The sequence below is a fragment of the Sus scrofa genome, chromosome 6 (assembly GCF_054392235.1).
Source record: "Sus scrofa isolate SSC_HxYL_T2T_F1_AM1 chromosome 6, Sscrofa_HxYL_maternal_Yorkshire_Landrace_v2.0, whole genome shotgun sequence".
NCBI classification, from domain to species: Eukaryota; Metazoa; Chordata; class Mammalia; order Artiodactyla; family Suidae; genus Sus; species Sus scrofa.
This window is the reverse complement of record NC_139388.1, coordinates 146,129,283-146,141,922: the sequence shown is the minus strand read 5'-3', so window position 1 is coordinate 146,141,922 and position 12,640 is coordinate 146,129,283. Positions and strand designations below refer to the sequence as shown.

Here is a 12,640-nt window from a genome sequence, read left to right as displayed (position 1 = left end):
AGTAGACTTTTCTGACTAAGCTAAACTCATGGGATGCTGCTTCCATGACCCATGGCTTAATGGGCATCTGTGTATGAAGGGTCATTGGCTCAGGTCCTGAAAAGCTTCTGTTTTCAAGAGAGCTCAGCGTATGACCAGCAATTGCCACTTTAATGGATTGGATGCAGCAAAAATGAGGGTGATTTCTTGTACCAGAAGCCCATGAGCAACTTATGAACAACATGGGTGAACCAAAGACCCTAAGAGGAATGAGAGGAGATTGCTAAAGCAACTCCCTAGAATAAAGGAATCTTTATGGGTACACTAATGGAAATGCCTAGTCTGTTGCAATGTGGACAGATTCTAAAGCCTTTTGGTGTAAGATGTTCTATTTATAGTGAACTGATTTGTGTGTAACAGTAAGACTTATAAATGAGGAATATGTTGTTTCCAGAACTCAAAGCCTAAAAGATCTTGGGCTTTAACATCACGAGTGCTGAGAGGGTCCATAGCTATTTCTTGACAGTGTTGGGGTGAAGAAGCTCTCAGTTTATCCAATAATTTTCAGGAATTAAAGTGGTGGGGACCTGTACTATGTGTGGGACAATGACCCATGTCATTTTTGTGAACCCCTTGGTGAGTATTTGTGTGTTCCGAATGAATATATGAAGTGAATCTCCTTGGAGAAGGATGTCATCAGAGGCATAGCATACCTGTGCTCCTGGAGAAAGTTGAATGTGGTTAAGATCATAACTGCAAAGATTATGTATGATCACAGGGGTGTTGAGGTAGCCCAGGAGTAACCAGATAAGATGCATTATTGTGTCCCTTAGACTATGAAAGCAAACTGCATCTGAGAGGCTATTAAAGTATACACTGAACATATTAACCAAATCTATGACTACATAGTATTTATCAGTTGCTGGTTAGAGTCAGTAATTTTGATACTATTGTTTATGGAGGCCTTAATAGGTGTGACTACAGCAATAACATTGCAGTAACCCACTATGAAGTGCCATTCATTCTTTCCAAGTTTAAATGCAGGGCTGTTAATTAGAGAAGCAGTCGAAGTAATCAACCCTCCTCTAAATAGGTCTTATATAATGGGTTTCCATCCTTGAAGGCCCTATTCTCATTTATATTGGGCTGTATGAACTATTTTATCTTGGGGAAATGTCCATAGAGTCTCATTTTATCAAGCCAATTCTAAGTGCCAAAGACTTAATTTAATTCTAATTTATTGCTCATTGAGTCAGAGCAGCCTTGACCACCACGGGATATTTTAGAAAATTGGGCACTATGACTACAGGGAATTTAGGCAAAGCAATAATTTCAATGGCTAAGGTAAAGCATACCTGTTCTTCCTCTATTTTATGTTCAGTAACTCCCATAACATTATAGGGGTACCTTATTTAAATTTAATGGGATCTCCATGAATAACCCTAATTTCAGTCCCCATAATGATTAAGGCCACCAAGGTTTGCCAATTGGTGAATTTCAGTTGGTGTTTAAGTTAATGTAGAACCTGTGTTATAAAGGCAAAATGCCAGTCAGCACCATGTTATCTTTTTGCTACATAAATGAATTTGTGGTTTCTGTTGGGCCAAATTTTGGACTCTGTTCCTCTGTTTTCTTTTTTTTCTTTTCTTTTTCTTTTTTTTTCATTTCCTCACCCTATATTAAGGTTTTTGTTTTTTGTCTTTTTTGATGGTTTTATATCATTACATATATGTATAATCCTCCTTCCAGAGAGCCTCCCATCAGTAGTGTTAAGGTCAGAAAACTTCACCAATATTGAGTCAGTGGCTGTTCCACAGAGATGCCATGACTATATGCCCTATAACCCTGAGGATCAGGGTCTTTGTTGCAACAGAAGCATAGCTAGCAGCTGCAGTAGTGGCATTTTGTAGGGTCCTAGTGAGCCATTTACTGTTAGAAGCATGACCTCAGCGTACTACATTGTAATTTCTCTTTCTCCACATGAACCAGCTTTCAATGGGCTCACATAGTGCTCAGGGTATTTGTCTTTCCCCTGAACCCTCTATAGAATGGGACTAATGCCTGGCGGAAACACACATGCAGTGGTCACCAGAAGTGCTATTCCCCTGACCCTAGTGTCAGTCGTGGCTTATCCTGGAATCAAGACACACAAGTCCAGGATGGGATATACTCTCCAATTCATTTGCAGGAAGGCAATAACTCTATGGTCTTGTCTCTAAACATTATAAAACTTATATAAAAAAGATATTATGAACTGAAAGTATGTGTCTTCCCAAAAGTCATGTGTTAAAGTCCCATTCCCATTGTGACTGTACTTGGATATAGGGCATTTATAGGAAGAAATTAAAAGTTTCAATGAGGTAATAAAGGTGGAACCCTGATCCAGTAGGGTCCTTATAAAAAGAAATGCTAGAGAGCTCACTTTCTCTCTCTCTGCCAGGTGAGGCCATAGTGAGAAGGCAGCCATTGGCAGTCCAGGAAGAGTGCTCTCACCAGAAACCAAATTGGCTAGCACCTTGATCTTGGACTTCGCAGCCTCCAGAACTGTGAGAAATAACTTTCTGTTGTTTAAGCCATTCAGTCTATGGTATTTTGTTTTGGCAGCTCGATCTAACTGAGACAGTTGGTTAAATCTAAACAGAGACTTGGTAGGATTTGTAAGTGCAATGCAAACAAGCACCAGTAGGCAGCAGAGCCAGTTAGCAAGCCCAAGAGAGAAGAAATATCCCTGGTAGTGGTGGTGGTCCCATCCAGGCACACTGCTTGCTGTACCAGTTGTTGTGGTTATCTCTTCAACCAATATGAACCTTTACCCAAATTTATTTGTTTATTTGTTTGTTTGTTTAGGCTGTAGCATGCAGCAACCTGATGTGAGATCTCAGTTTCCAGACCAGGAATTAAACACAGGCCACAGTGGTGAAACACTGAGTCCTAACCACTAGACCACCTAGGAACTCCTAAATTTAATTCTCATGTTGAGACTGATGTTGCAGACATGACCCAAGAACATGTGAATAAGTTTATTACTCATATAATGAGGCTTTCTGAGGAGGGTAGGGCAGGCTCCCAAAGTGACCTAAAAAATGTTCTGAAAGAGCAGAGAAAAAAGACTGGCTAGATTTTTATTATAAGTAAGAGGTGGGACCGCATAATTTGAACTTCTTGCCAATGCCAAAGAAGAGAGCACCAAGGCTTTCTTATCACCTTATACAGATGTGGCCCTTGAAAGCTGTCAGCAGCATCAAAAATGGACAAAGCTCTTTATTACAGATGTTTTAACCGTCTAATTCATACTTCTTTACCTTTTTTCTCTCCAGGTTTGAATTTGTTTTTATTTCTCTTGCTTGGGATCCATAGATTCCCAGATGTGTATATCTGATATTTCATCAGTTCAGGAACATCTCAGATATTATCTCTTCCACTATTGCTGCTGCCTCATTCTCTCCTCTTATTCTGAAACTCAGAATCATCGTGTATTAGCCTCTACCTGTCTTCTACCCTCTCTTCCACATTTTTAATCATGCTATCCAGGCATTGTCCATACTATTTCATGACCACTATTCAAATTCAGTTATATCCATTTTCTTATATTAATTGATTATTTAAAAAATATAATTTCCATTTGCAGAAATTTTAATTACTTTTAATCTAATTAGTCACATTTTAAAATTTCATTGTCCATCTTTGCATTTCAATTCCTTTCATCTATTCAGTTTGATAATAACAGAACGAGAATTTTTTTCTGTGTATTTTGCTTTGTGACTTTGCCATCTGTCTCTCACTCATAGTAATTTGTTTTCCTTTCATGTCTGACTGTGAAGTTATATTTTTTAGAAGTTTATCTGTGAAAATTCTTTGAGTTCTAGGAGGAAAATGGGTTCCTCTAGAGTGTACTAAAATTTGCTTATTTCAGGAATGTGTGTCATCAGTCTAGGGTTACTGTATTAAATTCTTCACCTAAAGTTTTGTGGACCACCCATGTAGCCTGCATTTTCATTCCAAATCTGCTTTGAGGGAATATTTTGGGACTAGGAATTCTGTAGGAAGATTTTTTTCCCCTCTCTCTTTAGTGTCAAATTCGAGACAAGCAACTTTCCTTGTAGTACTTTTGAGGAGGGGATGATTTATTTTGAATTCACTCCTATAATGAAATTGCAGGACCACAGGCTTTGTTTGCTGTTCTCAAGGCCCCTTGGGGGCCTTAAAGATCAAAGTTTAAGTTCACCTCCTTCATCAAATGACCTCAAGATAAAAGGCAAATAATGTGCCCAGAAACTTGTCTTGGTTCTGTCCACAAAAAACAAACATACAAACAAATAAATAAATAACACAATGTGAAAGTTGTGAGTTAACATATTTGGGGCAAAATGAGGACTATAGCCTATAGCTATCTCAGATAGCTCTGTGGTACCGCCTCCAAAGAGGTAAGGGGAAAGATCAGTACTATATATGATTTTAGCGAAGGGGGTTTATGTGTGATCAAGTGCATGTTTTGACAGAGGCTTGCTGCTGTGCATGAGGAGCAGATGTCACCATTAACGATTTTAGTGCTTTGCTAGATATGAGAACATGCAAGAATTTGGGCGCATAAAATCTTCTCCTGAATATATCTAACTACCTGAAGCCTGTTCTGCCAATTTTTCCCAGAACACAGAGTGCCTCATTCCTGATCTCCACCCTGAACTTCTTTCAAGGTGTGATGAAGGTCACCCGCTGCAATGACTAGTGACTTAATCCTTGTGGAGGCAGACGGCAAGTGTCAATTTTTAGTCGACAGTTCATTCCTTCACTTAATGTTCTTTAAAGTTTATCAATGCATTTAAGCAAATGTATGATGTTTGGCTGTTTTCAGTAGAACCATCAGTTACTATGCTTAGGTTAACTTTCAATTTTATATGCATTATTATTATTATTTATAATTCTTATAAACATCAACAAGAGGACTTTTTGAGTGAATGAGGTTTTTAAAACCCTGGTTATGTTAATTTGGGCCTTCCTTAAGTGTCTATGAAAATGATTTTTACAGAATGCACATATGTGGTAATTGGTTTTATTATTTTAAAAATCCACTTTAACAGTTGATTTTAGAATACTCTCTTTGGATTTTTATTACAAAGTAATAATTATTAAAAAAAATACTCTTCACCTGCAGTATACCTTATTTATGGAATTATTTCTGTTTAGGATATAAATGGATAACCAGTTTTTTTGCCTCTTATGCAGTAAAATAGCAATTTAATGTCTCAGACTCTGTATACATGTAAAAAGATAACTCATGTATATAGGCTGTTATATTAAGAAAAAGCAATGAATGTGCCCCCTCCGTCTCACATCTGTGTCTTTTGTAATGCCCTCACACAGTGAGTCTGGGTTTGGTCATATCGAAGTTTTGATCAGTGAGGCATTTGCCAAAGTGATGCAGAGACTTGACACATTCGTGTACTTCCGCACTGAGGCTCACCCTCCCAGAATTCTCCCACTTGGAACTCAGGAGCCATTTTATAAGTCAGTACTGCCTCTACTGCTGGAGGCAGGTCTTATGAAGAGGCCCTGGAGAAGGCAGCATCACAGGAAGAGCTGGCAGCTGGAAGAATAGCTGAGTTGACTGGAGCAGTCAACTCCAAGGACCATGGACAGATAGAAGAGAGACCATCTTGGATCTTCCAGCCCAGCCTGTCTAGATGAACACAACCTCAGAGTGAACCCATTGGATCAGAAAAAGAGCCCTGTCAACTTCAGAAACATGAAAATAGTATATCCCTGTTGTTTTAAGCTGCTAAGTTTTAGAATGGTGTATTATTCCAGCAGCTTTATATAAGAAACATCACATAAGATATTTAATTCAGACCTGGGTACTGAGGAATTTTGCTTTCTCATGTAAATGTATTACACTAAAAGCCAAAATAAGTATACATTTCTTTCATTCTACAATATACTCAATTTCCAAAGTACTTTGAAATCTTTACTAAAGTATAAACTTGAGACCTTTTTCATACCATCCCTCTCTTACCAAAATCTTATTTGTAATGAAATCATTTAACAAAACGCAAATAATTCCATTATTATTTAAATCTATTTTAAGTGAAATGCTATGTAAATCTTTGCTTTAACTGCTAAGAGCTGTCATTACAGGATTTATAGTCTATATTGATTAATAATACCAGGCTGTGTTTCACACTCCTTAATTAAATTTTGACCTTATTTGCTCTTAAAAATACCTCCTCTCTCAAAAGCTGTTATTCTGCTGAATGTTTTTTCAAATGCTTGAGGAGTCATACTGTGTAATATTGGCTATACTTCACAGTGTGCAACATTATATTCCATGTGTGTTTTACTATTAAGTGATTTTATTTTGTAGTCTTGCTAGTACCATCATATAATTAAATTGTAAGCTCATGTGGTGTAAAGGTCAGATACATTAAATGTACAAAAGCACATGCAATGTGTGTTTAGGCTTCTACTTTTTGCACACTGACATCAGCTTAGTAAGGAATGAAAAAAATCACATATGTTACAATTGAAACTTCTGGTCTTTGGAATAAGATTTTCTAGCATCCTGTTGTTAAAAAAAAAAAAAGAAAACTTAATAGAAATTCTTTTAAAATATTCTGTATTTTCTTGGAATACTTGTCGAGAACACACATTCTTGTTGGATATTTTCAACCTAGTTATGAACAAGACTGATCAGTCTAGTTTTTGGCTGCTTTATTTTTTCTTAGCAATTTCTCCTGTAAATACATCTTGATTTTTTGCTTTATGGTTGCTTTCACAGTAAAAATATACTATAACTTTCTTTCTGATGGTCATAAATTTGGAAGATTGTATCTGACCTATTCTTTGTATTTTAGAGTTTTTTTAAGTGGACCCAATAATTTCAAACCATTTCTCTTTTTTTTCTTTTTATGGATGCACTTGAAGCATATGGAAGTTCCCACACTAGGGGTCAAATCAGAGCTGTAGCTGCAGTCTGTGCCACAGCCAAAGCAACACCAAATCTGAGCCACATCTGCGACCTGTGCTCCAGCTTTCAGCAATGCCAGATCCTTAATCCTCTGAGCCACAATAGGAACTCCCAGAGTATTTCTAAAAGTGTTTCTTTAACCTTCAAGGAAACATTTTTGTACATATAAATATACTTATTCTGTTTTACCCTTGGCCGTGGAGATTCAAGAGAAATCTGGGCTTATTCAGTCTTGGGCAGTACTATTATTTGATAGACTACCAGGATATTGATATATATAGTATAATATTGATATTTTTAATTAATATATTTAATATTATATTGTCATTAATAATTATATTGATATGAATACTTCTTAGTAAAAGTATTCTAGTTATTCTTTGAGAACATTCTGAATTACATGTAAATGGAGCAGGTGCTATATAACATAATTAAATCATTTATACTACATTACCTTTCAACAATATAGAAGAGCATTTAAAGGTAACATATCCATTTATTTAGAATATGAAAGTTACCTTAGAGTAGATATGAATCTTACAGCTTTATTTCTTTACCTGATAATATCTTCTACCAAAGATCTTCCTAACTAATGAGTCCATGAAGAGGTTTCCTGATGTTAAATTATATATATATATGTGTATTCATTTGTGAAGAATGTCCAAGGCTTTCATCAGATCCTCAAAGGTTCATAATTGTAAAAATGTTACAATTCATAATTATAAAAACATTACAATGTAAAAAACTTGATTATCCATTTCAGGCTTTCCAATCTAGATGTGGGTACTTTTTCTGATAAAGAATGTGTGATTTCTTTAAAGTCTCAGGGTAAGCTTAAATGTATTGCCATATTGTTTTCTTTCACCACTTTTGTTCTCGCCCTTAGCATCAATGAGAAAAAATCAAATTATAGCACTCCAGTCCTTCAAGTAATTGAAAATAACTACTTTGATTTTTCTCATCAAAGAGAAATTTGCAATTTTGTAATTTGTAAATGGTAAAGACAGTTGCATAAAGTTGTTCATAATGTATCTTTATGTATTTCATGTTAAACAACAAAGCTCTAGTAAGCAAAGCAGTATGATATTGGCACACAGACACATAGATCAGTGGAACAAAATAGCTCAGAAATGAACCCATTCTTATATGGTCAAGTAATCTATGAAGAAAGAAGTGAGAAAATACAATGGGCAAAAGACAGCATCATCAAAAAATGGTGTGGGGAAAACTGGACATGCAGAAGAACTAAATCAATCTAGTTCCCCACATCACATGGAAAAAATAAATTCAAAATGGATTAAAGACATAAGACCTGAAACCCTAAGAATCCTAGAAGAAAACAGACTGTACACTCTTTGGTATTGGTCTTAGCAATATTTATCAGTACATGTCTCTTCAGGCAAGGGAAGGCGAAAATAAACAAAGTACCTCAAAGGAAACTGTCAAAAATGAAAAGGCTGCTTAATGAAAGGGAGAAGATATTTGCAAGCAATATATCTGATAAGGGGTTAATATTCAAAACATACAAAGATATCAGACAATTCAACATCAAGAAAACAATTAATTAAAAATGGCAGAGGACTCTAATAGGCATTTTTCCAAAGAAGACATATAGATGGCAAACAGATACATGGAAAGATGCTCAATATTACTAGTCATCAGGGAAATGCAAATCAAAAACCACAATGACATACCATTTCACATCTGTCAGAGTGATTATTATCAAAAAAGCAAATAACAAATGTTGGCAAGTGTGGAGAAAAGTGAATCCTTGTGCAGTGTTGGTGAGAATGTAAATTGACACTGCCACTATGGAAAACAGTACGGAGGTTCCTCAAAAAATTAAAAATAGAACTAGCATTTGATCTAATTCTTCTGGGTATTTTTTCAAAGGAAAACAAAAAAAATACTAATTTGAAAGGATATTTTCACCCTATGTTCATTACAGCATTATTTCCAATAACCAAGATACGGAAGCAATCTAAATGTCCAGTGACTGATGAATGGATGAAGAAACATATATATACACACACAAACATATACCTACATGGAATATTACTCAGCCATAAAAAGACTAAAATTTTACAATTTACAACAACATAGATAGGCCTGCAGGATTTTATGCTAAATTAAATAATCAGACAGAAAAAGACAAGTACTGCATATTTTCACTTATATGTGGAATCTGAAAAACAAAACCAATGAACAAACACAACCAAAGAGAAACAGTTTCATAGATAAAAAGAATAAACAGGTGGCTACCAGAGGAAAGAGGAATGAGAGGATGACTAAATAGGTGATGGAGATTAAGAGGTACAAACTCCCAGCTAAAAAATAAATAGGTCACAGGATGAAATGTGCAGCATGGAGACTATAGTCAATAATACTGTAATATCTTTGTATGGTAACAGATGGTAACTAGACTTATAATGGTGATCATTTTGTCATGTAAAGAAATTTCAAATCCATGTTGTGGACCTGGAACTGAAGAGTACTGTGGGTCAATTTTACTTCAATTTTTAATCACATCTTTAGGTTTCTTATGTCTGTAAGATTTGTAGTGATATTATTTTCTTTTAGTTCCTAATGTTGATTACTTTGAACTTTAATTTCTATTAAGTATTCTCATCAAGGTTTTATCAATTTTATTAGACTTTTCAATAAATTAATATTTGGCTATATCGATCTTTTCTATTGCATATTAATATTCTGTTCTATTAATTTCTGTTATCACTAATACAGTTTTCTATTATCTTTGTGTTTAATTTGCTCTTTTTAAAAAATCTTTTTGAGCAAGAGATATAGATCACTGATTTGCAGCCCTTTTTAAAAATGTACTTTAAGGTGACGAATTTCCCTTTAGGAGTAGTTTAAGCTGCATGTATTACAAGCTTTGATATGCCGTATTTTTATTATTTTCAGTTATACTGTAGGCTTTGATATAGATAAAGTTCAAAAACAAGTGTGGGTAATCTGCAAAATGATGAGGGTGATTATTTACCTTTTCAAAGGATGGCTGGGTGGTGATGGAGAATGATCTAGGGTTCTGATATGTTTCTTGACCTGACTTATGATTCTTTGAGCATACATACTTTGTAACAGTTTCTTGAGCTGTGTGCTTATGATTTGCAAATTAAAAAAAAAAAAAAAAAAACCTTTGTATTAGAGTACCTGTTGTAGCTCAGCAGTAACGAACCCGACTAGTATCTGTGAGGACATGGGTTTGATCCCTGGCCTCGCTCCGTGGGTTAAGGATCTGGCATTGCCATGAGCTGCAGCATAGGTCACAGACGCAGCTTGTTATCTGCTATTGCTATGGCTGTGGCATATGCCCTGCGGCTGAGGCTCCAATTTAACCCCTAGTCTGGGAACTTCCATATGCCTTAGGTGCGGCCCTTAAAAAAAAACGCGGTTTGAAAATATCATTAGCTTTCATTCCCAAAGGAACTGCTATATAAATAAACATTCTTAAATTAGTTAAATTGCATAAATAAAAACTTAAATTTCCCCAAGTTCAATAAATATCTAATTGAAAAAGTCAAATTCAACTTTTACTTTCTGTTAATGTTTATACAGGAAGTTTAGTTATTTTCCCACTCAAAGGAGTATCAATTTTTCTATTAAGAATGACTTCATATGATTAACTTTCAGATTAAGCAATACTAAAAATCCAAGTGATTAAGCTTTAAATATCCTTGAAATTGTCATAATTGTAATTACTCTGGCATTATTCAGAATATTAGTAAAAAAGACATTTTCAGAAATATATCAATACCACATTATCATTGGTTCATTGCATTTTTCCTCTTAAGAGTTAGGGCTTAGAAATACTAATACTTTCTAAGTATTTAGAAGTACTTAGAAATATTAAATATTTATACTTAGAAATACTAAAATTTATAAGTACTTAGAAATACCAAGTGACATAAATACTTAGAAATACTTTCATGACAAAAGATCAAGTGGTTGCTCTTGATGTTTCATGTTGTCATGTTTCATTGAATATATGATTTAATGGACCATTTTATGCATAAAGTCTAATAAAAGAGGTATTGCTTGTTTTTGTAAATGACAAAAGATCATTTTAACTTTAGTCTGTTTCCTGATATATGTTCTCTACTAATTGCAATTTCCAGATTTTTATGTTCTCCACTCCTCCCCTAGGAATGTTCTACTTATTCTTTAGCCTGTTCTCTGAAGTCTTACTTCTTCAGACAATCCCCACAGCTACACTACAGGTTACTGTAATCCATTATGTGTACACTCCTGTAGTAGCCTTTATCCTCACTTTATGATGTGCTTCTCACCTGTCTTTATTTGTTCAATGTAAACTCTCTACCTAGACTTTAAACTTTCTAACAACCAAGGCCGTGGCTGTGTTGCTCCATTACATAGTTCAGCATCTAATAGAGTGTGTAGCTCACAGAAAATTTCAATAAAATACTTGTGGAATAGATGGATTAAATGTGAAGGTTTAAATAAAATAGGATTATCTTAGACATTTTTTTTCTGATTCTTGAAGATCTGTCAGATCTTGGTTCTTCAGGAAAATCTGAGAATTTGGAATGGACATTAATGTTTTTTGTTTTGTTTTGTGATCGTGAGGAGACTTGATGCAGCTGCCATAAAGTTCAACCACTTTTGACCATGATGATACACAAGTGTTCTTACTACCTTTCTAGTTCCTCTAAGATACTCAAAGGTGGTGGGGGATGTAGGGAAACTACCTTCAGTAACCTTGTTTCATAGAGGAATGGGGTAGGAAAGTAAAAAGGAATAGAAAACCTACAGCATGTTGAGAGGAAACTCTTTAGGAAGAAAATCTCAAGCCCTTCCATGGAGCCCAGAGTCTCCATCTTGTAAGATTAAGGTAATTATTTGATTGAAGATACTTGGAATACTACACAACACACTTATTCCCTCTATACAATTTGCTTTTGAGCTACAAGTGTAAATTCAATAGCTTGTTTAATATACAAACAAGGAGGATGCAGACAGATGCTAAACATTAGTCAGAAAATTGGAACCTATATTATTTTAAAACTATAAAAATATTAAACCAATATTAAGACAGTAACAGACTCATTCTTAAAATTCTAAGAAATATGAAACTAGAATTATTTTTATTTTTATACATCTTTTTGGACAACAGTGTCTTGCAATTAGAATTACTAATGGAAATATATTTGTGAATGCTCAAGCAGATGGATTAGGACCAAGACTTTTTATTTTTTCAGTGTAGCATGTTTATGTCATAATCCAACACCAGCTTTTTTTTAACACTTAATGACTAAGAATATTCTAAAAATACTTTTTTTTCTAATAAATGATTATTTAAAATATTTATACAGTTATTTGTGGGCAATTGGTAATACAAGGAGTTATTTTAGAGTTAAACCATTAATAATTTAATATAGACAAGACCCTGACTTTATGCAATAAAGAAAGGAAATTTTGTCAAGGATATTACAAAAGAGAAGTTATAAAAATTATAACATCTTTATCTTAGTATAAGACATAATACTTACTTTTGAATATTGATTTCTCTGATAATCTTTCCAAAAAAGTAACTGCCCTAGATTATATCACAGGAAATATCTAAGTAATCACCAATATATGAACAAAACTTAGAGATAATTAAATTTTTTAAAATATTTACCTAGGAGTTCCCAAGACTCAGCAGAAACAAATCTTACTAGT

The 12,640-nt window shown here is 34.6% G+C and overlaps 1 protein-coding gene across 1 annotated transcript in view; it reads left to right on the top strand.

The window, feature by feature from the left end:
- The window catches only part of LOC106507647 (uncharacterized), a 209,155-nt gene extending 202,737 nt beyond the window's left edge, over positions 1-6,418 (top strand). Inside the window, exon 5 of the mRNA XM_084965714.1 lies at positions 2,420-6,418. Within this exon, the coding sequence (XP_084821840.1) occupies positions 2,420-2,499 (80 nt within the window). The 3' untranslated portion in view covers positions 2,500-6,418. The remainder of the gene's footprint in view (positions 1-2,419) is intronic.
- Positions 6,419-12,640: the final 6,222 nt, after the last annotated feature.